The sequence below is a fragment of the Amblyomma americanum genome, chromosome 1 (assembly GCF_052857255.1).
Source record: "Amblyomma americanum isolate KBUSLIRL-KWMA chromosome 1, ASM5285725v1, whole genome shotgun sequence".
Taxonomy (NCBI): Eukaryota; Metazoa; Arthropoda; class Arachnida; order Ixodida; family Ixodidae; genus Amblyomma; species Amblyomma americanum.
In genome coordinates, this window is record NC_135497.1 from 217374423 (window position 1) to 217399187 (window position 24765).

The following is a 24765-nucleotide window of genomic DNA, read 5'->3' on the forward strand; positions in this document are numbered from 1 at the left end:
CCATTTCCCAAGCATTTCACCCTAAATAAGCCGAGCGCTAGGCAGGGGAAAGCTTGTACCCATTATATCACCGGCGGGTACCCGGCGGCACTGGGGATCGAACCCCGCACCTCCCGCATGCGAGGCGGATGCTCAAACCACTAGGCCACCGCTGCGGTTTTTTTTTTTTCTCATGAAGACGCACAGCCGAAAAGCCGGACTTGGGAGTGAATTCAAGGGTACTCTTCACTTGTTTCCACCTGTTTGCATTCTGAGTGTTGCCCCCGATGTGGCGCAGCGGGGTTTGCGGAGCCTCCTCCAAGCACACACCTCTGAAGAAGCCGGGCGCCGGGTCGGGGGTGGCTTGTACCCACTTTTACCGGTGGGTGTCCGGCGGTGGGTTTCGAACCAACCACCTCCCGCAGCCGAAGCGGACGCCCAGACCACTAGGCGACGACTGCGTTTTTTTTTTCCAACATTCGACGGGAATTTTGAGTCGCAGGCTATCCTTCCCACGCGGTGCACCCCTGGAGAGCCGAGCACTAGGCCGGGGGACCGCCTGTTCCTATTCGATTAACCGGCTGGGTAGACCGGTGGCCGCGGGAATCGAACCCACGACCTCCCGTAGCCGAGGCGAGCACTGAAACACAAGGCCCCGACTGCGGTCAGAAAAACCACTCATGGTTCATGTTGTGTCTAACAGCATCTGTTGGACGAAGCCAACGCAGATTCTGTAGTTCTTACCACAAGATACTTGCGTTCCGGGTCATAAAGGTCTGATTTTGACTCTTCCGTCATAGGAGTGCTTCTTTTGCATTTTCCTCTGTATCCAGAATCTCTATAGCACGGTTTAGAAGGAAAAATAAGGGAATCATGGCTGTCCCCGGTGGTTCTGAGCCGTCAAAGCAGTCCCCTCATCCGTATTGCTCTAGGTTTTGCTTTATTTTTTGCCGTAATGCCTATTTCCGAAAGGATGGGAAACTCAGAAATATAGTTATGCAACCCTGGAGACCCATCCTTCTGGAATTTTTTTTTCATTTCTCTTTGCCGAGCAGTCGATATAACTGCTTGTTTAACTAAATTTCGCAATTCGGACGTTCATTCCCGGTTACCGAACGTTACAAAACCGCCGGGAATTCCTCGGAGAATGACGCAATTGCTGGTAGGCTGAAACTTACGAGTTTATGGCGGGGTAAATCTCGGCGAGAAGATTGTACGTCTGGTAGGGGAGCCAGCAGAGGGCAAAGGTGACGACCACGATCACCATCATCTTTATCACCTGCGAGAAAAGAAAAACAATAAACAGGGTGAGGAGGCTGGGTAAGCAAAGAAAACGAAAAGGAGGGGCGGAAGAGGGGTGAGGAGATGCGGCGGAAGCGGAGAGAGAGAGAGATAGAAATGGCTACAGAAAGAAGGAGAGATGACTTCCAAGTTCGCTTTTGCGGCCTGCGTAATAGTTGAGGATCGCCGTTGCGCCGCCGTTACGTGCAGGCGCTACAGGCTCTTTAGAAAGTCGAAGGGGGAGAAAGAATTCATTCGGCGCGGAATGCATACAGGCACGAAAGAGAGGGAGAGAAGCGCCCTATCAATTCTTGCGTGAGACCCCGCGACGATTCGTTCTTTCGCCATAACCATAAAGTCGCCCCTCTTGCCAAGGCCCACGCACGCACACGCCGCGAATTGCGCCACGTCGCGGTTTTTCGCAGTTTTGCGCGTTTGCGGGGCATTCGAGGTGGCTATTTTCGGCACATTCTGTCGGGAACGCAAGCCTCCTCGCTCGGAAGTTTGTCCTCGATCGAACCAGGGCCAAGCGGAAGCAAGGAGCCCAACGAAAACAAAGCGAACAAAAAAGAAGCGAGATCAGGGCGCGAGGCCGTTGAGCGAGCGATAGGATGGTTCCTATCGCTTCATCGCTGACACGAAAAACGTTTCACATAGCATCTCTGAAGCCGACTTCCGTGCTATTGTTTTAAGCAAAGACAGAAGAGGGCTGATAGCGCTGTTTGTCTTGCAGCTAGGTGAATGTTCTCGAGAGCGACTTGCACGTGGCAACACGTCTGTCGTGTCGGGGCTTGGGCCACAACGCCGTGGCTCGTGCCGAGGGACACTACAAGCCGGTGCGCTACAAGCCTCCCGATTCCGACATCGAATATTCACAACTAAGTGGAAGAAAACAAAGCGTTTTTTTTGTAAATTTGGGTTCTCAAAGTACCGATTCACGTACGCAAACTTGCACTCAGCTTGTAAAGCAAGAAATGTAGTTTTGTTCATTTATTCGGCATCCACTAGAGGTGCAGGTGTATACGACGAACGATATTACATTGCTGCGTTCCCGGCTCGAACGGCGTAACATCGGATAATTACTGTTTCTTGGCCTTTTTTCATGCACTGTGTCCTGTTTTAGTTGATGCACATGTGCACTCTGTACATGTGCAGTTGATATACATGTCAACTGCGTTAGGTGCACTTAGATGCTGGCATGTAGATTTGCGTTGAAATCTTAACCAATTGTTTCATGTGGCCGCTGCGTTGCACATTCTTACTGGTGTGCACTCAGAATTATCGCAGTCAGTAACAGAGCAGGTTTTGACTATGCCTGTGACAGTGAGCAGTGGATGACAATTTCACGTCTCGACGTCTTGGTTTAGCTCCGTCACTTAGAAGCTCACTAATATGTCCTTCTCTCTAAATATACGATTGATGGCACACCCACAAAATATCAAGCGACGGCCTTTGTGCGGCATTTAGGTGCACAGAAAGTTTGCTAGGAGTTGTTGCTTTGGCGCGGATTAAGACGAATTAGTAACTTGGCAAATTGTCAAGGAGTTGCGGAAAGCTGACTTACAGGAACATTTTTCCCCACAAAAACTCTCGTTCGTAAACTGCGTTTGCGGCCCCGTGCTATGCACGCTGAGGAGAGAGCGCGAGGTACAATTATCCATTCACATTCCATTGCATTCTTCGAAACGGAGAGCCGTCCCATAATCTGCGTGATCACCTGGCGGTTGCCACCGGCTTCTAAGATAGTGCGTAGATAGGAGTTGGCGAAATGGCACAGTTGCGCCTTCCCCTCGCTAGCGCTCGTCTGCGGCTTATCAACAATAAACAAAGAAAGAAGTAAACTATAGTCGGATACAACGTAAGTCTGCAGTGAAGCTCCGCCCACATTTAGGACCGGCGCACAGAATTCCTAAACGATAAAAACGTAGTCCGTTGTTAAAACTTCTCGTCTCACGTTAACAAGAAGCTAATCACGAGAAAAAAAGCTTATAAGATTCAGAATTCTGACATTTGGCTTGTTTAAAAAAGTCAAACATTAAAAAGATAATTTCGTTTAATGTTGCGTCTGGCTAGCGAAGTAATACAGTACGCCGCGGACCGTGGCCCAGTGTTAATAACTGCTGTTTTTTCTTAAGTTGTATCCTACTATAGGCGATATTCTTGCTGCACGAGTTTTAAAGAGATTGGAATTGAGGGTGACCCGTTCTTCGCTCTCTCCCATTTCTTGTGCAGAGCAGTTTTTTGGAGAAAAAAACTTACTCCAAGTGAGCTTTCCCGCCATTCTGGTCCTTCTGCCATTTTCTTTTTATTTTGGGGACTTGCACTATTTTTGTGCGCGCTGGCCATGTGTTTGCGATGGTGCATACTTCGTACCTTCTTCAAAACGTTTATTGCATTTTCCTTGGAAGCCTACATATAGCCTCGATAAAATGCTTGAGACAGAACAAGGGATAGCGCTGTACTTTGTCACGATATTATTGGCGAAAGAGTTTACTGGCTCATACTCGCGGTGTCCGTCCGTCCGTCCGTTGCGCTCTTCAACTCGGTAAGAAAAAAATCTTGTGCACGATGGGAATCGAACCACCATCCTTCCATTCAGCACCTGAGCGTGCTAACGACTACGCTACTTCCTGCCAACGCATATGTAGTTCTCCTTGTCTAGGACGCCGAATCAGATGGATGCCTCCCGACGCTTAGAAAACCAGTCTTCCGACTGTCGGCGGCCGAGCTAAAGCATTCACCGAACACGAACACGATCCGTTATATTCTGTCGACAGAGAATATGTTTCAGCACCCATACAAGAAAAAAGTGTAATTGCTCCATGGCATCAACTAATCTGCTGTCTGCACGCAAGTGCGAACCGCGAAGAAATGCAAAAAAGTACCCGGGGCCGTCGCATGCTTGCGAAACGTGTGCGGAGGCATCTTTTGCTCAAGATTAGCGCTACGCCGATATATGAAGATCTGGGATGTGAAACAAGAAACAGCCATCAGCGAGATTTGAAGAAAGTTGCATTCAGAAAGGTATGCGAGACACCGGAAGACCGTAAATGTTAACAAAAAATATTTATAGTGCGCGTCTAAGCAGCGACCATAACGCGCCAGCTTGGCTCATTTGCGAAGTTCAGATAACAGTGCAAAAGGAACGAAATAGAAGTTAAAGCGACGCAGGAGTTACGATAATCTACTCTATGCGAAAGAAACAGGGAAAATAACTCCTGCATCCCCCGCACTGCTATATACTTCCATGTTTTTTCTTCGAGCCAGCTTAGAGCTGTCGATGCTACTCCACTTCAAAAGAGTGTTTACAGTCTTCAAATGTTTAGTTGCTAAATAATTATCTGCGTCGCTGATTCAGAGGCGAACCTCGAAGCTACGGTACGCATCATGCAAGGAATGTTTGTGGTATAACTCAATGTTCGTCAAGAACTGTGTGCGCGAAGAGAGCAAGACCAACGCATGGCCACCGCGGCCGACGTTGTGGAAGTTGCCGAAGGTTGGTGGCTGCACTGCATGGCAAAATTCAAAAGATCAGTGGTATACTCCCAACAAGCCAGAGAGAAGTTTCAGTCCACAGTCAGTGGCAGACGCGTAATACCATGGCAAAATTCACATTGGACAAAAAGAACATACCATCTGAGAGTCGCATCTTTCCTTCTCTAGCCAAAATACTAGCCTGTGCTTCGTGGTGTAGTGGAGTCATCGTTTTCTTAGCCATCTTTAAAATATAATGCCCTTGGTCTGCACCGTGTATGGTCCTGTGCAATTCTCGACGGAAGAGTGACTCACAAAAATCTTTGTAAAGATTTTGTCGAGTCCCTTCTGAGATGTTCATAGAAAAAGCGTGTACGTAGAAGATAAGACTGCTCGACTCCATTCAAATATCAATGAATATCTCCATGAATACAGTGTGATATGATGACTGATTTCGGCAAAACTCTGCCCAGTCTCAATTGAATAACAGCACGTAAAATGCGGTCACTAGCTTTCCTGAAGAAAAGAAAGCATTGAATAACTGCCGGATAAACAAATGGCATAAGCCAATACCTCCATCACGCACCCAGCAAGAAGGTTGGTTCGAGTTGTCCACTCCCAAGAGGAACCCTACATAAACACTGCAAGCACTTTGTGGAGCTTTTGCACATTCAGACGGGAACACTGTAAGAACTACGTTACGTACCACACTTTGCTTAGCAAGAAATTATTATATAAACTGTGGCACGTCCAAACACTGACATGTTTAATCCATTAAATCCTTCTTTTTTTGTAATTCAGCAGCCTTTCGTCGCAATAAGGTTCAGTGTCAATATAATATTCAATGAGAATGGTGTGCCTTACGATGTTGTCATGGCGTTGGAATTGCAGAGTATACGGAGGAGCAGGATGGCGGTGGATAACTCAGATCACGATACACGGTCAGTTAGAGAGTACTTTAGAGAAGAAATTGGAGGATATATTGAAGTAATCAAACTTGTAGATCCGGCACCGGACTGGCATCAGTACATTGAAACTTTAAGGAGAATGAGAGAAGTCTATAGCCTTTCTATGTCAGTCACAGGTTGGCTGGCGGGCGATTCTTGTGTACATATGGTATGATTTTCTTGGCAAAAGAAAAAAGTGGCAAAAAGAAAGCTTCGTGATATAGTGGCTATCGCAGTAAGCACAGAAACCGGAGGTCGGCAGTGTAGATGCACATGGTAGAATATAGTATTTATTTTTTAGTTTCTAAAAATCTCCCTCGCTTCTTTTTTCGGCTGCGACTCATATTATTTTTCGAGTACTGCCTTTTTGACCCAGCAACCAGTTCCGCCCAGTACTAGCTGGCACTCAGTATAGGCCCATAATCATGAGGCACTTGTGTTAGTATGGAGGAGGTTTATTAAAAACAGTTAAAAATAAGGCGCCTTGGTCCATGCTCTTTAAGCGTAACGGGCATGAACCAAATACAAAAAGTGTAAGGTTTTTACGTAGTTGAATGGAATAGACGTGTGTAAGCATCTGTTTAGCCTGATTGGCTCATGGTTTTTCTTTGCTGGGTCGTCGGCACGTCTGGCGAAGATATTAGACTCAGGTTAAGCTCTGATCGAGGTTAAGCTGATTTGATCTTTTCGCGCCGCAGATGGAAGTTGATGAAGGTGACGATGTGAGCTGCACAGCGCGAGATTGTGTTGCAGTTTAACACGAGGAGTTATCGGTTGCGGCGGTAGCACAGTGTCGTGCAGGGGCCAGCGAAGCTGATCTTCTGTTCGTGTCGCCACGGTTCGAATCCCAGTCACGACAATATCTACTTTATTAGTTTATGCTTTGTCCAACGTTACCCTCAAGGTCAAACTTCACACAAACTCGGTGAGTGGGTTAAACCTCGTGAAGTAGCACCTTCGCACTAAAATTAGAGAAACAGGATAAATTCAAAAAAGAATTTCGCATAGCAGAAAATGATAATAAAATCGAATGATAAAGAAAATGGATAGTATTGACAAAAGAGAGAAACAGAAGGGCCGAGTCGGCAGGAGGTTTCGCAGTTTGTCTGGCTATAGTGACACGGGAGGCGGCCGGCCAATGTCCAAAGGCTGTTTTGCGAGTGATACGGCGCGATGCCGGTGATCGGTGCCGGACTGTTCACGTCGGCGCCGAGTGACGCAGACGCCGTCATGACGACGACACGGCTTTGGCAGACCGAATCAACGTCGTGCCGTGCTAATGTGACAGCCCTTCGGTACGAAAGAAGCTGTTCCGCGTATGGAACGTTAATCGGTGCTGTAAAATACGACTCGTGATCGTTTTAAGGAGTTATTGACGGGTATGCACAAGTGGTCCGATTTCTGGCAAAATGACTGTTTTGTTCGCACCATTCTTGCTATTTATTTTTTGCCTGCGAAAACGAACCTTGACTGAGCGTCTCAGTATCGTTCGATAAAAAAAAAAAAACGTATTTGTTGATTTCAGCGCCATGGCCGATTGCGGGGGCCGATATGTAGGGTTGGGTTTTTCGTTTTTGTTTTTTGAAACTTCGGCGTACTTTTTTGTCGTTTATTCCTCAACGCAGTTTTTTTTTTTCGCTGAATATCAGTTCCCACGGCTTAATTACCTTTTTTTTCGGTGATATAATGTGGTATTCATGTGCGGTGAAAATTCAATTCACAGTGTATTTTGGCTTTTTTGTCAGGCTGAGCATTTGATTTGTCTGCAGTAAAGCCCAAATGATCGCTAATTACTGGCAGTGTTTATAGCTGCCCTTGCAGAAGGAACTGCCAACGCCAATTAAAAGAGTAACGCAAGACAAATAATGCAGGTGTTGAACAGAACGAAGGTGGAAGTTAATTTTTAGAAGGACAGTTGCCGTGTTGTCTGGGTTGCTGCGCTAGCTTGAACGAAAGGGTGGGGCATCACGTGGTTCACGTGTCGACGACAGCGACGGAACTTGACACCTTTTTTTGACACGTAGGCGTGGTCTCGAGTGTCCTCGCATGCAGTGGAAACACCTGCTTATAGAAGTAACTGCCCTAAGCTGAATGGTGACAATGAACAAAGCTACATTATCAGACTACACATGGCGACAAGGTAGAGCCTCCCAGTCTGCAAAGGCCTTCACGGGAACAGAGAGATACCTCAAAATACACGCCTACACCATAGTGCACCATATCGCTACGCGCCTGGCCCCCTGACTTTAATTTTTTTTTCATTTGACTGAACGTAACTTGCTACATGATTTTTTCGCAGCCGAATTTAACACTTCGCCCTTTTCATTTGCGCAGATATACAAGGCGGGCTTTTCTCAAGCAGCTGCATCACTTTTGAAACCGCAGCGAGCTCAACGAATGGGAGTTGGTAAACACTTCGAAAGGGGCGGCCGTTGAGGTAGGGGCGAAGTTTCATGCTTGCCCACAGAACCGCGAAGCCCTCGTTTTCTGAAGTAGAACACAGTTTGCTTCGACGCGAGAGAGCTGTGGCTTGCTTACGCGACTAACATTTTCAAGCCTTCTTGGCGTGGAACAAGTGCAACGCCGGGGCCGATGTTCCTGGCGTCGGTGAGTACCTCGGTGTCAGCTTCCTTGTCAAACTGCGCAAGAAGAGGGGGTATTTGCAGCCGACTGCGCAGCTCTGTAAATACCTCCCTCATGACAGACTGTCAACGTACCCTGTCTATAATCTACGAAGAAGCGTAATTTCCCATCCTTTTGCTTCCTTAGGACGACAGACGACGACCACGGGCTCTTAGAAGGATGAATAATGCCGTCAGTAAGCGTCTCCTCTATTTGCCTGAGCATAGCATCATGTTCTTTCGATGAAATACGGTACGGCTGCTGGCGCATAGGGTGCGCTTCGTCAGATATGATGATTCGGTGCTTCCTAACCGCCGTTTGCGTACTTTCGGAAAAGACGCGAAGCAGGCGGTGTCTTTGAGCAGTAGAGCACGGTGGTTTCGCTGTCCATTTGCCGAAAACTCTGAACTAATGCGAATGCCACCAAGAGACGTACTGTCTTCGAGAAATGTAACAAGGCTACAGTTTGCTTCTCAGCCATATACTTTAGGAGTTATGTTACCCTTTACGCTCTAAATCTCGGTAAGGTAGGGAAAACCCGACTCGTCACCCTTTAAGACGTTTTGATCTTACCTTTTTAAAAGGGCTCTCCTACACGAGTGTGAAGTCAACCATGCAGCTAGGTTATTTTAGCGGAGACGGTACGTGCACACAGTCGCCACGGCTTCGAAATTCAGAAATCTCCTCAAAATGGTCCCCGAATGCGTTGGCAGTAGCGCGGAAAAGGTGCCGCTTGTAACATTATTCACAAGGAGCTCGATCCCAGCAGCCATTACATTGTGAATGAGACTGCGCCGAGCCTTCTGCAACCGCTGTCCCGTCACGTAACCAGCCGAATTCAACACTGACAAAAACATTCGTCCGGCGGCAGTATTTAGTTACAGAATACAAAAAAGAAAAAAGAAAAACGTTTCTCAATACTCATTCTGCGAGAAATTTCGCTCAGCAGAGTAATCATAGCAAGTAAATATGTCTATAGATAGCTCAAAGCTGAAACACTTTTAGTGGAAACCAATACTGATCCGATATTGACTACCGAAGCTTTCTCTCTGAAATGCACAACGTCGTTGCCATGCGGGCACCGAACTGAAATTGAACGAAGTCCCCGAGCACCATCCTTTTTTTGACAAAGGCATGGAACCGAATAGAAAATAAATTCAGCCCATCTTCGCTCCGGTGAAGCCTACTGATGCAGAAAAGCAGTGTCGAGGCATATTAGGCAATGTTACCGAAAAACGCGAAAAGAAAGAATAATTGAGGACGCTTACGCTACGCTGCGTCAGTCGCTAAGCTCAGCGAGAACAAGCGTAAACGTTGCCTTTTTTTAAATATATAGATCTGCCCATTTTTATCCCTCCTTTAATCGCTTACTACCTAGGTACGCTCCAGGTGGCACACTGTGACGTATAGGCCGTACTGCTATCTCGACCCTTAAACATGCGCGCACAGTGAGTTCGAAAGACGTTTCGAAGCGCTCGGCGGCGCCTTACTACCGCGCTCCCCACCCGATGCGACGAAGAACATAAAAACGAGCAGTTTTTTGGAAGCTCAGAAAGTACTAGACGGAGAGGGAGAATGCATTTCTGCGTTAAATAACGCGACTCTTCTCAGAATGAGATTACTAAGAAACTACTTGACTACTGAAGGTACTGTCACGTTTTAGGCTTATTAGGCACTTGTCGTTAAAGCGGTCGACTGTTAAGCAGTTATAGCCCAAACCAGAGCCAGTAGCATACCTGATCAATTCTGAGAATGGAAACTGGTTTTGAGGAAAAGGCGCAGTAACTTCCTCAATTCCGTGAGAAAAAGAGAAGGAGGAAATGAAAGAAGAAAGTGTTGCTCTTACATTGCACAGCGCACGAGCGCTTTTTGCGTTTCACGTCCATCGAAACGCGGCCGCCGCGGCCAGGATTGATCCCAAGTCCTGGGGCTAAGCAGCCACGTGCGAGCGCGCCATACGACAGTCACCATCAAGGCCGCAAGGGGTACGAACCTTGCGGCACTAAAACTGTACAATAGTTCATTTCTTGGATAATCACCAGGCAGCAGTTTTCTTGAAGAGCTGAGTCGAGAAGGGTGCAACTGGAGAAGAATGACTGAAATGTCGCACTGCGCAGAGGGATTTTGTTTATTTTCTTTTTTTCAATTTCACATTTTTTTATTCCCACGTTGTTCGTTTTTGTTTTTTAGGAGTAAAATAATTTTTTTTCATGGTAGTTACTTATTCATTAGATTAAGGCACGTCGAGGGACTCCAATCCGAAATGTTGCGAGATGACCTGTCGGATAGTGCGATAGGTTCGAGCGTTGTCTCTAAACTTTCTGCGAGGAATAAAAGGAAATGAATGGTATTCTAACCCATATATAAAGGGACTGCCATGCGGGACCCGGCTGATGACGCCTGCTGTTCAGTCTTCTGCCATTGTGAAGTCAAGTTATCTCAGGTGAGGCCGTTGTCAGTGAGCCGTGATGGTGGCTGCGATAACGTGTACTCCCGGCATTCTAAGCGCTGAATTGAAAGAGGGAAAAAAAATAATCTCGTCTTAGGATGCGAAAAAAAAAATACTGAGAAAATAAGGGCAGCTTATCTCTGGACAGACACTGCAGGTATTCCTTAGTTTAAGACAAGTATGTCCATCATGTGGCAAACTTTACTCAGCATAAATTGTTGTTTAGTAATGCAGCCGGTGGATGGCGACTCTAAGGGTGGCTTGTGGACGCGTGGTGAGTGGCTTACAGCGCTATAAGCTCTGGCTAAGCTCATTCACTTATGATGCCTTAATGTGGCGAAGTTAGCGCTTTATGCGCCCTGTGGAATGACTTGGCGCAGCCGGTATTTTCTTTGGCTATACACATATGCTTAAAACTGAAACCATTTTCTGACATCAGCCTTAAAAATTGGCTGTAATAAATTTAAGGAAATTAAGCTAAAAAGCAACGCCATGGATAATTTTTGGTCGCTTTTGGACTCGGCAGTGTTGCGTTGGGGTTTTAGTTCGGACTAATAATTTTTTTCTGGATCACGGCAGAAGGCTAATGCATTCGCTGAACAAGTGACGCGAAATCTCTTCGTGAAATGTATTAATTCATTTCGGCTACCAGAACGATGGCCTTGATGTTTGTAACTGCCTTTTGACAGTAGGGACGCTGACAGTCGAAAATTGACCGTAAAGGGCGATTTCACTCTTTAGTGCAGCGATAAGAGCCAGAATATCAGCATTTCATTTCATAACGCGTAGTTAAGTTCGATCTCAGGAGGACCCCTGTCGATAAACAGCCCCGGCGATACTTATTGCGAAAGAAAACGCCCTTTGCGCAAGTGCGCGCTTTGTCCCGCCTTCCGTGTCAAGATTCCGTCGCGTGAGCGGATGAGCGCCTTTTGCTAACGCGCTGTGATACGCGGCAGCGTAAGCGCTTTTTAGATAGTCCGATAAATCACTCGAGAAAGGGGCCTCACATTCCCAATTTCATTTCGCAAACTAAACGTGCCGCATACCGGAGATGAGAGTGCATTAACACTTGCCGCCTGAAATCGCTTACGACTCGTCGACACCTGAGCGCAGGAGCACCTTTGCGCTTGGTCAGCGCTGAAATGAGGCACCGGCAGCCGGAAATTGAACTTTACGCCGGGGATCGCGGCACGCGAGCCCTCTCTTGGGCGATAGAAGGAGAGAACGAGTCGTTTCGGTAATGTCATCTTCTTGTGAGGGAGATGATTGCGCGCCCAACTCAAGGCGCACCTTGAGGAGGGCCGATTTGTTGTACTCGCCTCGTCTTTTCATACTCCATGTATTAACCATTGTTCCTCTCCCATAAATTATTTTGGAACTGGTGGGAGAGAAAGGGCGCAGTGGGGGGGGGGGGGGGGGGGGGGTGCAGTCATTCTGTCTGTACCTTTGTCGTTTCGCCCCGTGCCGTCGCGCTCCCTTTGTTGCGTTATATGCGACCAACTGCAATTCGAAATCTACACTTCTGGTGTGCACAGAATAAGTGCGCAAATTCTGGTTGAATTGAGAGAACGCGGCCCCTATAGAATACCAACTAATAACGTTCGAGAGCTGCTGAATTTTGTGCTGAAGTCAGTATCCTTTTGGCGCGCTTTGGACGCACCGAACGAAATGAATTTTTTTTAAGTAAATTGGAAAGAGACTGCGCTACAACCACGCCCAACAAGGTATTCCGTCAATATCAGGGGTTAGCTCAAAGGAGAGTAATATTACCTTCTGTTCCGACGTTGTACGACCGGCACTTACCGTGGCGCGTTACCTCTTTAAGTGGTACAGTTTTTAGATGAAGGACTTTCAGAGCCGTCAAACACGAACGAGAGTGTGTGCTTCCTGCCAGGAAAAGGAGTAGGGTAGGAAGTTGCTTTGTGGCAATATACTGCGAAGGCAACGCCGGAAATGGAATTTTCTGTGTGATTTTTTTTGTTTTTATTTGTTTTTTTTTTTTTTCTGTTTTTATTTTTTTTTTTTTTTTTTTTTTTTTTTTTTTTTTTTTTTTTTTTTTTTTTTTTTTTTTTATTTTTTTGTTTTTTTTGTTTTTTTTTTTTTTTTTTTTTTTTTTTTTTTTTTTTTTCTGTTTTTTTTTTTTTTTGTTTTTTTTTTTTTTTTTTTTTTTTTTTTTTTTGTTTTCTTTTTTTTTTTGTTATTTTTTGTTTTTTTTTTGTTTTTGTTTTTTTTTTTCTTTTTTTTTTCTTTTTTATTTTTCTTTTTTTTTTTTTTTTTTTTTTTTTTTTTTTTCTTTTTTTTTGGTGGATTTAATGCCAAATCAAAGGTATTTCTTTCTCATCTTAGAGGCGCCAGAAACTCTTCCTCTGGGGGCTTAGGCACGCACTGCGGGCTCTTGCCTGGCGAAAACGCCGTTTGGCTGGTACTTTAGTGAAGTGTATGGGCTTTACAGTCATCCATTGTGACCAGCCGCTTTTTGTTTTGTCTACAGCGGACACTACATTACCGCGTTAGGAGCACTCTAGAAGTGTCTCAGGGCTTCTAGTTCTATCTCTAGTTGTTTTCCTCCGTCTTTTTGCAGCTTAACAAATGATAATAGCCAGTGAAATGCTCGCGAAAGTTTTGTTTTCACGCAAGGGCAAGAGTGAAATTCTGGCGCTGCGCACTGTGTAGAGGACACTTTTTATCTAGTCTACCCCTTCTTGGTTTCCATTAGCGGCGGCGGTCACTGTAGTTGTCCTAGATGAGAGTGGTCTCCTATACATCGCCGAAGAAAACGGACGCATACGTTTCTTTTTTATGCATGTTTTTGTTTTTTTGCTGCTTTGCTGTTTTCGTTTGTAGCACTTCCTGCAGCGGCGAGACCCCACGTTCTTATCAGATTTACAGTGTTTTGAGCAAGGTTTCTCATGTGGCGAAAGCGTTTAATGAAAATTACAATCACACCCGTCTGCCTGCGACGAACGTTCGACATTTGTCGCGCGCGACTCACGGCCTCTTGAACTGACTCTACGCATACGACAGGAGGCTTAGCCCTCTCTCTGGATATATGCGAAAGGCTGACAAAAAAAAAATAAAGCTTGCAGGCAAATCAGTGCTGGCCTACTGCATTCAATACATTTGGGTATTCATTAGGTACCCTCTTTCTGCTTTTCTCGCAACGGAGCTCCCCAAGTGTTCTTCGAAGCTATCATCTACGCTTTCCAACACATGGGTACTCCTCTGTTAGCCAAACGAGCTTAGACCTGTAATGGTTAGATGGGCTCGTAATCAAGCCCATCTGTTGCAGCGATAGCTTTATAAGGGATGTTGGCCAATTTCTCTATGTTCGGCGTCTGCATCGGCGCAGAGTAGGGATGGATTGACCAGTGCACCTGTGTGGATGGATGGACAAAAATGAGCGGATACGGGAGACCTGACACCGAGAAAGTGGATATGTAACCGCGTAATCTATTCTAGGCATTAGAAAAACAACAACAGCGTCCCGATAGCTTCGTTTCTTCAGTAACGCTGCTGGCCATTAGCAGCGCAATTTGCAGAGAGGTGGTTCTTCCTTGCGACAAGCGCCAGTCGTTCCTGACAGACGTCAAAAGAACGTAATCACTAATCCATGTTAGCCGAGTATTCAGTCTAAAAGAGTCGACTAAGGAGGGAGTTAACAAGCTACGTATTAGACCAGGTAAAAACCGCTCAATTCCCGCGCTGCAGCCGACATTTCTGTTCGCGACCTTGAACAGAGGGCCAACTGATAATCGAATATTGAATTAACATCGAATTCCCATCAGCTACAGGCTTGTCAAAGGGTATATTAGCCTATACTAAAAATAATCTTGACAGAAACATTGGGAGGTATGCTTTTTCTTTATTGTCTGTAAGGAAATACACAGGTATTGCCCTTCAGGCACGAATTAAAGAGGGAATTGGCCTCCTGACTGGGTCCTTGGAGCACTGTGATTGAGAGAAACCAATGAATATGGCTGGATTTTACGATGGTGTTCAAAATAAGGTTTCTCCTTTATCACTGTGGCCGTTTGTTTAAGCAGCCAAGGCTGCTTTTGCCCACGCCCAAGGACAGGCGAATATCGGCATACGATAAAGAAGCGATATCATTTGCGCATTGAGAATATCACACCTCAAAAAGGCGCGCCCCGAAGGGAAGGTAGCAAGACATAAACGACACGGAGCAGCGGTGTGTCTTTTGCGCAGGCCGTTTTTAACTTCTAATATCCACCAACTAGTTCAGCAGGAATTTTATGAAAAAATTACGTTTTCCCAGATAAATACATGACATACGAGAAGATATACAACTGCTAATGTTATGGTAAAGCTTTATGTAGCATATGATCTGAGGGAACGGACAAGCGCTTATACCAAATGTTTCAGGGATGATCTTAACTAATTCTCAAAAATATGTTTTTTGAGGTAAAAGTAAGGCTTTTTCAGCACAGTATTACCAGTTATGGCGGACACCAGAAAACCGGTGAAGCGTTTTAAGTAGTAAGTCGGTTAACTAATTTTTAATAATTAACATTTTATTTATTTGTTAGGCCCCTTGCCGCAATTAGAGATTTGTAGCCGGTCGCTAGAGATAGCCATAACAGTTTTTAGAATTTAGAAAGCGCGATTACGCTTGGCGCTGTGGTTGGACAAAATTTGGCTTTTTTAGCTGGTTACGTGCACTGGAAAGGTTGCTTTGCCTGCATGCATTTGGAAAGCGCATGAATTTCGGGACGATGTATACAAATTTTATCCTGCCACAAAGCCGAGGGTAATCGTGTTTTGGAAATTCTAAAAGCTGATACGGCTACTACTAACGACCGGCTACAAATCTCTAATAGTTAATGAGTTAATTATGAAAGGTCGGTTAACCAACTTGCTACTCGCTACAGATTTTCTGGTGTCCACCAACACTGGTAATACTATGCCTCAAAAGCCATATTTTACTCCAAAAAGCCTATTTTTGAAAATTATTTAAAATCTTACCTTTAACACCTGCATGGTATATATAATATATGCCATTAAAATTCGGCGTGACAGTATTTTCAAGCAGGCACTAGCAAATGCAAGTGGATGGTGAAGAAGTGCGGATTATGTAGTCTGCACCATATTCTATACGATCAAAATAAAAGAATAAGACATGTGTTGCAAAACTGTAAAAATGATGTAACCTTTCTGGGGGGTGTCGTTCAAGTGGATGTGTCCTATCTGTTAGTGCCATTAGTAGATGTCGAAAAAGGCACCATTAAAAAGAAACAGAGCGACGAAGATACGTGACGAAGTCAGTATAATATTTTTTGGCGCACTATCGCAAAAAAAAAAGAAAGAAAGGCAAGAAGTATGTTCGGCACGAACAAAAGTGCGATATTTTTCACGAGCAAAATACCGCACATGCCATCATGTACACTTGCCATTGCCTAGCGTCCCACAGTTTGCGCAGCTGAACCAGAACACAGCTCGCTAAGCGTGTCTTTTCCGGCGGCTTCTTTTCCAACGATGGCCTCTGCATAGGTGCGGCACCCCTCACATTTGAAGCCCTTTGGAAGCGGTGCCATAATGGAGGCAATAAAACAGCAGCCCACTTTTGCGTCATGCGGTGATGAATTTCCGCCACTGCGATACACCTAAGCTATTCGACGACATGTGCCAATATAACGCCGCAGACCTTGGACACCGCTCAGCCCACTGCACAGGGCAGGTATAAAACCACGCCAGTCAATCTATCCAGGCGGTAGGACTGCTCGTCGTGCGTCGAGGCTGCGTAGGAGGATCGTCATTATGTTGTGCAGGGCGACCATGCTGGCTCGCGCGCTCGCGAAGAGGGCTATGCCGCAATCTCCAGTTACGCGCATTGGTACAATCGCAATCTTGTGCTCGCTTCAAAGGAAGAAATAATAGAGGCACGAAGTCGCTATGGCGACTGCGGACGCCGTAACGGGGCTCCCGGGGACTGTTGCTAAGGGAATTGGCTCGTGTCCTTCCTTGACGATTGTTCGGCGCTCTTCTTCTTACCGCTCCGGATGGCGAATTGAACGGTCCATTGTCCCTGATTAGACGATGCGCAAGCCGGAGGCGATGTCGGTCAACGAGCGCTCTGAGAGAAAATTAGCGCGAGATTTATTTCCTGCCGGGTGGCTCCTTAATTAGGGGATTTGGGCCACCGCGATGGGACCCACCGCAGCACACGCTCCGTGCCTACAGCTACGTGGGCTTAGCCGCCTAAAGTGTACTTCGCCATTTGGATTTTTTATGCTCGCTTGTTCTGGCTGCGCTGCCTTTCGCCCGGCCTCCTGTTTGCGCGACGAAACTCTGGAAAGAAGATTAAAAACCCACTGCAACAATTACGTGAAAGAGAAGAAGAAGAACGCCGCGACAGCGGCGCTCCATTTGCCGCTTCGCACACAGCTCCGGGATGTGCCCGCGTCTTGCGCCCTTCCCTCGGGCGTGCAACAGGCCGCCGAAGGGGAAGCAGCCTCTACTTGCGTCAGAAGCGCATCTTGTCTGGAAAACTTCGTCTACAGTTCGCAAGAGGCCTCAGCTGTAACAGCGTGACAGCTCTGGAAGCGGAGCACTTTCTTTTTTTTTTCTCGCTCTGCCAGAGCTCAGCGCTTAACCATCCGATTCTTCAGAAGTGCAAGGGTTCTGGAGCTAAATATAATGTGCAAGTTTATTAGAGGCTAAAAAGGCAGCTTGCTTCGCACTACACTCTTCACACCTGTGGCACCAGCCTCATAGCGTCCTCTTTTGAGAACATGAAAGTACAATGTAAAAATACTTTCGCATTAATAGGAAAAGTCTGCTTTCGAGCAATTTTAAATTGTTGTTACGTCTGCTGCGAAAACAGCTGCTGCTGCGCTGTTGTTTCTTTATTGTGTGTTTAGTTTTACGAAGATTTTAGCTGATTGTCTCCTCAGCTGCGATAAATGTTTGTTTTTCAGTCGTGCGCCTTCATTTTGCAGTCTCGTGGCCATTGTTTCCAGTATGAAACATGCGTAATGTTTTTTTAGAACGGCTTCTCAAAAACGGACTCGCTTTCCTTAACAAAGCGCGCCTAATTTATTCGAAGTAAAATTTTGAGTATCATAAAGGGGCACGCAAAGAAACGAAAGAAGGGCAAATAAATTAAAGAAGGAAGAAAGAAAGTTGCAGTGTTTACACGACAACACCGAACAGTGATGAGAAAGGCGGCACTCGTTCCCTTTTAAAAGTTCGAAGTTGCGCCTGTTCAAGTTCTCTTGCCAGGGACTTGCCAGCAGAATGTATAGGCACGGTCTGATCGGCGGAGAAATTCTTGTATTTTTTTTCCATCCCTTCTTTCACAGAGAAAAATACCATGCGGCGCATTTTTCCAGGGGCGCCACTTGAGTCCCAATATGTCCCGGAAGCTACGGTGCACTTTCTATGTGACAAAATTTGCTTCGCACTAGTTTCTTTCATCTTCTGAAAGCTTTTGGCAGGGAAAGATCTAGGCTCTGCATGCACTTTTCAGAAGCAACATTCACAGGTCAGAAAGATTACATACATCAACGCAAAGAAAAAGCGATATCTTAGAATTTTTATTGTGGATGCATTGATTCCAAGTATTCGGCACGGTTCTTTGAGTCGACATTGTTCGAAAGATGACTCTCTTTATATTGGTTTCGCAGAGGCGGAACTCATGGAGTCGTGATGGAACATCAAAGGCGGTTGTGAATACACTTCTTTGCTTTAGAGAGCTCTTTACTGCGGTGAACCTTTTGTTGAGAAACAAACGAAAAAACTGCGAGCAAGAAAAAAAATCGATGATTCTGACATTAAGAAAAAAACACATTGAAGGGAAATGCTGCTTCATAACACATGCGTCAAATCTGTCTTGCAGATATGAACAAAAAGCTTGATATCGGGAGAAACTTCGCTCAGCCAGCAGTAGCGAACTAGTGAAAACAGGCCAGGCGAAAAAAAAAATCCTTTGTCTTCTCCTTAAGGACTTCCAAGGCAGGTTTAATGCAAATGCTCGCACGTGTGCCTCCCGCGCCTGTAGCCTTCCCTGTGAGGCAGAAATGTCGTAGGCGTATGGTGTATTTCTTTATAATGGAGGAAAAAACAACAACGTTTCTTTGCTTTGATCGGTTCCTCTGCATGCAAGTATACGCCGAATGGATTTCAAAGCAATTTGTTATGAAGCTTTAGCAGAGTAGAAACGTGTCTTTCGGGTCACCACACAATTTTGCAGTACATGAACTTCTTATACTTATCCAGAGAAAAGCGTGATCTCAAAGGAAGTGCTCCAAGTGGCCTTGCACTCGTTCTTCTATTGACATGCTGGCAGTTTCACTCCATTATTTTCTTTTCCTTTGTAATGGTGTTCCTCAAACCGCACACACGCACCGAAAGCTTGATCTCCAACCGTCATTTTGTTGAGTGCTGTGACAATCATCCATTTTCAATATCCCTTCCACTTAGACAACCGACAGTACTAAATCGTGTTCTATTTATCGTTGTGGCCTGAGTGTTCGGCCGAAAAAAAAATGTTACGATCAACAGCAAGCGAACTTCGCTTGTACTGCTTCACGTGTGGAGAAAGAGCCTGATGCTTGAGCTGCGTCGACAGAGCTATTTCTGAGACTCGTAGGATATAAGTATTACTTACTGTAACACTTGTCGCTAGCTCCCATTTTTTAACCCCACATAAAAATGAGCTCCGCTAATCATCGGCCACTGATAGGTAAACATTTGGCTTCCTGAAAAGGAAGAAATTTCTAGAGCTAGGCTTATCGGCTGATCGCATGAATCAGCGAGAACTGTTATATTTCCCTCATTCCAGTTTTCCACCTGCCACAGCTGGCAGGTGGCAACTGAATTGAATTAAATTATTGAATAAATTTTATTAATTTCTGTTAATTCGCTAAGTAATGAGGATCTTAAAGCTGACGCTGTAGATTCCACGGCAGAATGCAGGGCTGTAAGGCTAAACCAAACATAAATCAGCTCTCGCTGTAAAAACTCTGCTAGCTGCAACTGTGAGCGCATCTAGAAAGGATCAAAGAAGTTCTCATCTGTCCAACCGAACAAAGCAGCAGGAGGTCTGTCAAGTCCCAGCTAAGCCAACTGAGTTATGGTGACATCTGACTGCATCTCGTATTTGTAGCACGATACACATCAGATCTTACAAGAATCAGTACTAATAGCACTGATCGCTTGATAGCCTTCAGGACCAGGTTAATGTTGCAGTTCTAATGAAATTGTATTCTTTTTCGTTATTTGTCATTCGCTGAGGCGCCGCCATGCGCTCACTATCGAAGGGATCAACCAGCCGGTGCGGCTGATGACAACAGAATAGAAATGAGTAAGAACATTCGTTATTAATTACAGCGACCCGGTTACATAGTAGACCTTGTTATATATACTACTGGCTTTTATTTTTAGCATTTAGGTTCGAAGGTCGATTTAACTACTTAGTTATTTGATAACAGTGTGCGCTAAATATCGTATATATGCAGGTAAGGGCCAAATTTTTTTACGAAATTTTGGCGGTGTGCGGCCATTACCAGAAATAAACATTTTCGGGTAATTTTTCAAGCTGTATACTTGGGAAACTACTTTGTTCTCTATTACAGTTTGACGCCATAACTAGCGCATAGTTCTGTCTGTATCTACCGCCTAGTACTTATTCCGCGGAATGCCTTCCTGCTTTTGATCGTTGCGGCGAGGTGTTTTTTCTACCGGTGCACCCACTTTTTACCGGTGCACCCACTTGTCGATGCCGAAGTTGCAGTCGGCTGACCCATTTCCGTGTAGTTCGGCGTATGCGACAGCTCGAACCTTGAAAGGTGAGTTCTAAGCGGTTAAGCGTCTATTTCCACATCGGAAACTGTCACCTGTGGCAGAATGGAAAAACGTACGGCTCTAGATGGCGCACAAATGAAAATGATGTCTAACTGCGCGGGCGAAACTTTGAGACCTTCACAGATTGCACTCAGCAACAGAGCGGTGCACGCTATAAAATTATAATAATGATAGAAGCAGGCAGCTGTCATCACCTGCCAGCTCCTTTGGGAACGCGGGCGCCCGTGTAGAACAGGTGATCCCAGGCGATTAAGTTTTGTTTTTCAGATTATTGGCTCCCAAGTTGGGGGGAGCGGCCCATACACGAGTGCGGACCTGTGAGCCACACGCAGAAATATAGAACAAACCATATCGCTGCCATTCGCTTGAATGCATTAAGCGCCTTTCGCATGTGGCGATAAATCGCGCGATGAACTGAGGGCAGCGGATCGACAGTCGCTCTTCGTGGCACTCAGTTTCTGGGTTTGCAGAAAATTGGCGCTCATCGCACGAAAACAGCTCGCGAGACTAGTGAATATCACAAGGCTGTGGGTGTACGTAACTTACGATCGAGGTATCTTTCGAGTGATTCGTTTGTTTTTCTAGCGCGGTTTCAGCAAAGCAGCTACCGATGCTCGCTTGGTCTGAGCGGTCTACCATGGTAGGAATAATGAAACAAAAAAATTGGCAGACAATTACGATATTCGGTAATGCGATGTTTGAGAGCAGCTCTTCACGTATTTTAATTTTGCCACCCTCCGGGATGTTGCCGTGGCAGCCACCGTCCAGCTGTCTGTTCCTCCGCTTTCGGCGTAGCAGGGGGCATTTCGCTCTGCTACTGCCTGCCACCTGTCACCTGATAGGTGACAGGGTGACCTGTCAGGTGGCGTGTTACGCCGACAACGCCGGCTAGGACGCAAAAGGCAGGAACGGGCGCCTAAGAGCTGCGCTCTGATTACAAACCTCAGCAGCGCACAGTGTAGTGTGGTGCCCCTGCGGTGTATTCCTTAGAAATGCAGTGCACTACCATGCAGAACAATTTTCACCAGCGCTTTTATCGCGCACTTTGCTGTTTAGTCCTAAAAGCGGAGTATTAGCACAGGTATACTTTCCTGATGACGCGAAATGACTGAACGTTAAGGCGACGACAACGGAGAAACACTGAAAATGCGCCGCTATCTCGCCGAGTCCCGTCGCTTCGAAGGCTTTGTGCGGCTGTACCGAGCCGTCGCCATTGTACTCGCATCGCCAGGAAGATTGCTTCATGCCGTTATTGCTTTATCCACACTTCTTACCCAGTAAGGCCGCTAAGGCCTTCAACTGGCGTACGTTGATACGTGAACACAGAATGAGAACACTGAGAGAACATTTGACCTCTATCGCCATTAAATAAAATGAACAAACAATACTTTATCGGTGCCCGCCACCGGTAGTCTTAACGATTCAAGGGTATGTTTCGCGCTTTTTTTCTCGCCAGAGAGAATCTATATAAGCATGCTGAGGTCTTTATAGCTTTCACAACAATACATTACGACAATGTGAACCGAACGCTGGCAGTGCAACCTGACGCGGATGCGGGGTACGAAAGCATGAAGAGAAAGGTTCAATTTGTTGTAAACTAGGAGTTTTTAAAGTAGCATTATCATAAAATGAATATATTTTTCATAAGGGTAATGTAGCAGGCGATAATCAGTGGAACTCTGCATGGTGCCTACAGAAATAACGTTTTCGCAGAGTTAGATACAGTTCCATAACAAGCACACTGAAATTGAGAGCGCAGTGCATTACGTCATTCAGAATTCTGTGAACTCACCTTCAGGTGCTAAGGGAAAAAACTGCCAGTTTGCAGTTTCTATAGACAAAACGGCTTTGAAAACAATGGCGCCATGCGTGCGAAACGTTTGCCGAACAAACGCTGCGCTCGCAAAGGCAGCCTTCCGCTTCACGGCATCATCGTTTTTCAGAGTTGTTTCAACTGACGCGGCACAAAATGACCAGCGTTATTAATGTTATTCTTCGACGTAAAGGCCGCCTAATTCTGGTATAATGCCCAGCAAAAATGTTTATCTGCCACTTTTTTGAAACATAATAGATATGAAGAGCAGATGTCCTATACCCACCTTGTTTTTATTGCGGACAATATTGGCGTCGCGCACAGTCTCCATGTTGCCGGGTGCTCTGGACTGGCGCAGCTTCTTCCATATCTTTCCGTACGTGTAGCAGATGACGCCCAGGGGCAGGAAGTACTGGGCGCAGACCAAGGCGTGGTTGTAGGCCTTCCAGGTGAACGGTCGCATGCCGGTGTTGACGCAGAAAGGCCGCTCACGCAGGCCGCTTATCTTGTCGACGACCAGGACGACGCGCAGCGCGAGCGCGTTGGGACTAGCGACGACTAGCGACGAGAGCCAGATGACGAGCACGAGCAGCTTGGCCGTGGCCTTGGAGCAGAAGCGCGCCTTGAGCGGCGACGTGATGGCCCGGTAGCGCTCGACCGCGATAGCAGTGAGGGTGAACACGGACACGTTCACCGACACCACCTGTACGTAGGGGCAGAAGGCGCACATGAAGTAGGGAAGGGCCCAGCGCTGCAGGAGCGCCGCTTGGAACTGGAAGGGTATAGAGAAGACGCCGATAATGACGTCGGCCACGGCCAGATTGGCGATGAAAAGGTTAGTGACGGTCTGCATGCGACGCGAAGACGCGACGATCCACAGGACGAGCACGTTGCCCAGGATGGACACAAAGGACACGAGTCCGTAGCAGAATGACAGCAGCACGACAATGTCCAGCGGTACCTCGTACAGACTGCTGAAGGTGTCCGAGCTATTGGTCGCGTACGCCTCGCCGCTGACATTCGCCATGACGCTCACCTGTAGCACGGTGGAGTTGTCCACGCCATCCGTCAGGTTCAAAGTCCCCAGTTCGTAATACTGAACAACTTCCATTACTGCCATGCAGCGAGCGCTTATTTCGTTCACGACCACTTACTCCTCCTCATCGCGGCAACGCGCGTGTGAAACACACGCGGCACGCGTCGCGATCGGCCCTCCTGCTTTGCGGCCCGCGAGCTTGCACTCTAGCGTCGTCGTCACGACGGGAGTATGCGATGACTGTTCCATAAGCGCGCGCATCCGCCGCGAGTCGTACCGCAGGAGAGAGAAATCGGGAGAGCCCTGCACCACGTGACGCGCGCTTCCTCCGCCCCTCGCTCCTTCGGAGTTTGAACCCACGTGAAGAAAAGGGGAAAAGGCGCGCGAGTTCCCGCCCGCCGCCGCGCCGGGGCAGTCGCTGATGCTCTGTTTGCGCAGTTTCCCGTCGCACTCGCGATGCCGGCGTCTCAGCCTTGTCGCCTCTGCGCGGTGCCGAAGAGAACGCAGGACACGCAGCGAGCCTTCGCAACTCGACGCACACGGAGTGCCCTCCTCAGGGAGGCAAAGCATGCGCACGAACTGCTTTATGTATAATTTATGCCTAATAAGATGCGTTTGATCTCCTAAGCAAAGCAAAAGAGACCCTCCTCAGTTGCCCCCCCCCCCCCCCCCCCCCCGTTCCGAACCACATTCGTACTGTGCAATGAGAAAGCTGTTATTCATTTTTCTTCCTTAAGGAGTTATTTGGGAAATGAGTGTAGCGCTAAACCAAAAAAGAAACAAAACAAAACAAAAAGAACAGCTTTATCACCTAGGCAAGTATTACACCTGAGCACAGGAAGAGGAAAGGGCGCCTCTAGCTCGCTTTGGCTCAGGGGTGTACGTGGCACTGCGCAAACAAAATTTGAGGGGATCACCGCCGTGCCCGTTTGTGGCCTGTTATTATGTGAAGATTTCTGCAACGAGACCACCTTGAGGTGTCAACGCATATTGAAGGGATCGTGGTTGAATTAGGTACCTCTGCAAGGAGAGTGTGCAGTGCTTTAATGGCAAGCAGCATAGCAGGGACCGCACATCTGCCGGAGCAGGGAAATTATACTTATTTTCGATGGGTCACCTTTGAATAGGAACTCTTAATGTGACCTGAATAAAAGAGGTTAAGTAAAAGTATGGCGAAAGCATGTACGGCGCGCCAAAAAAAAAAAGATATTTTCGTGCAGTTTCTTTACTGCAATGTTTCGCTGAAATGAGCCATACGTCCTGCGATAATGCAATGGAAATGATGAAGATGGAACCATCGGACCTTGGCAATTCTATCTCGGGCATCTGCAATATATCCGAG

General features: G+C 46.5%; 1 protein-coding gene across 1 annotated transcript in view; it reads right to left on the reverse strand.

The window, feature by feature from the left end:
- The window catches only part of LOC144114622 (tachykinin-like peptides receptor 99D), a 39406-nt gene extending 15764 nt beyond the window's left edge, over window positions 1-23642 (reverse strand). Inside the window, exons 1-2 of the mRNA XM_077648482.1 lie at window positions 22674-23642; window positions 1158-1258 (exon numbers count right to left, since the gene is read on the reverse strand). Coding sequence (XP_077504608.1) covers window positions 1158-1258; window positions 22674-23507 — 935 coding nt within the window. The 5' untranslated portion in view covers window positions 23508-23642. The remainder of the gene's footprint in view (window positions 1-1157; window positions 1259-22673) is intronic.
- Window positions 23643-24765: the final 1123 nt, after the last annotated feature.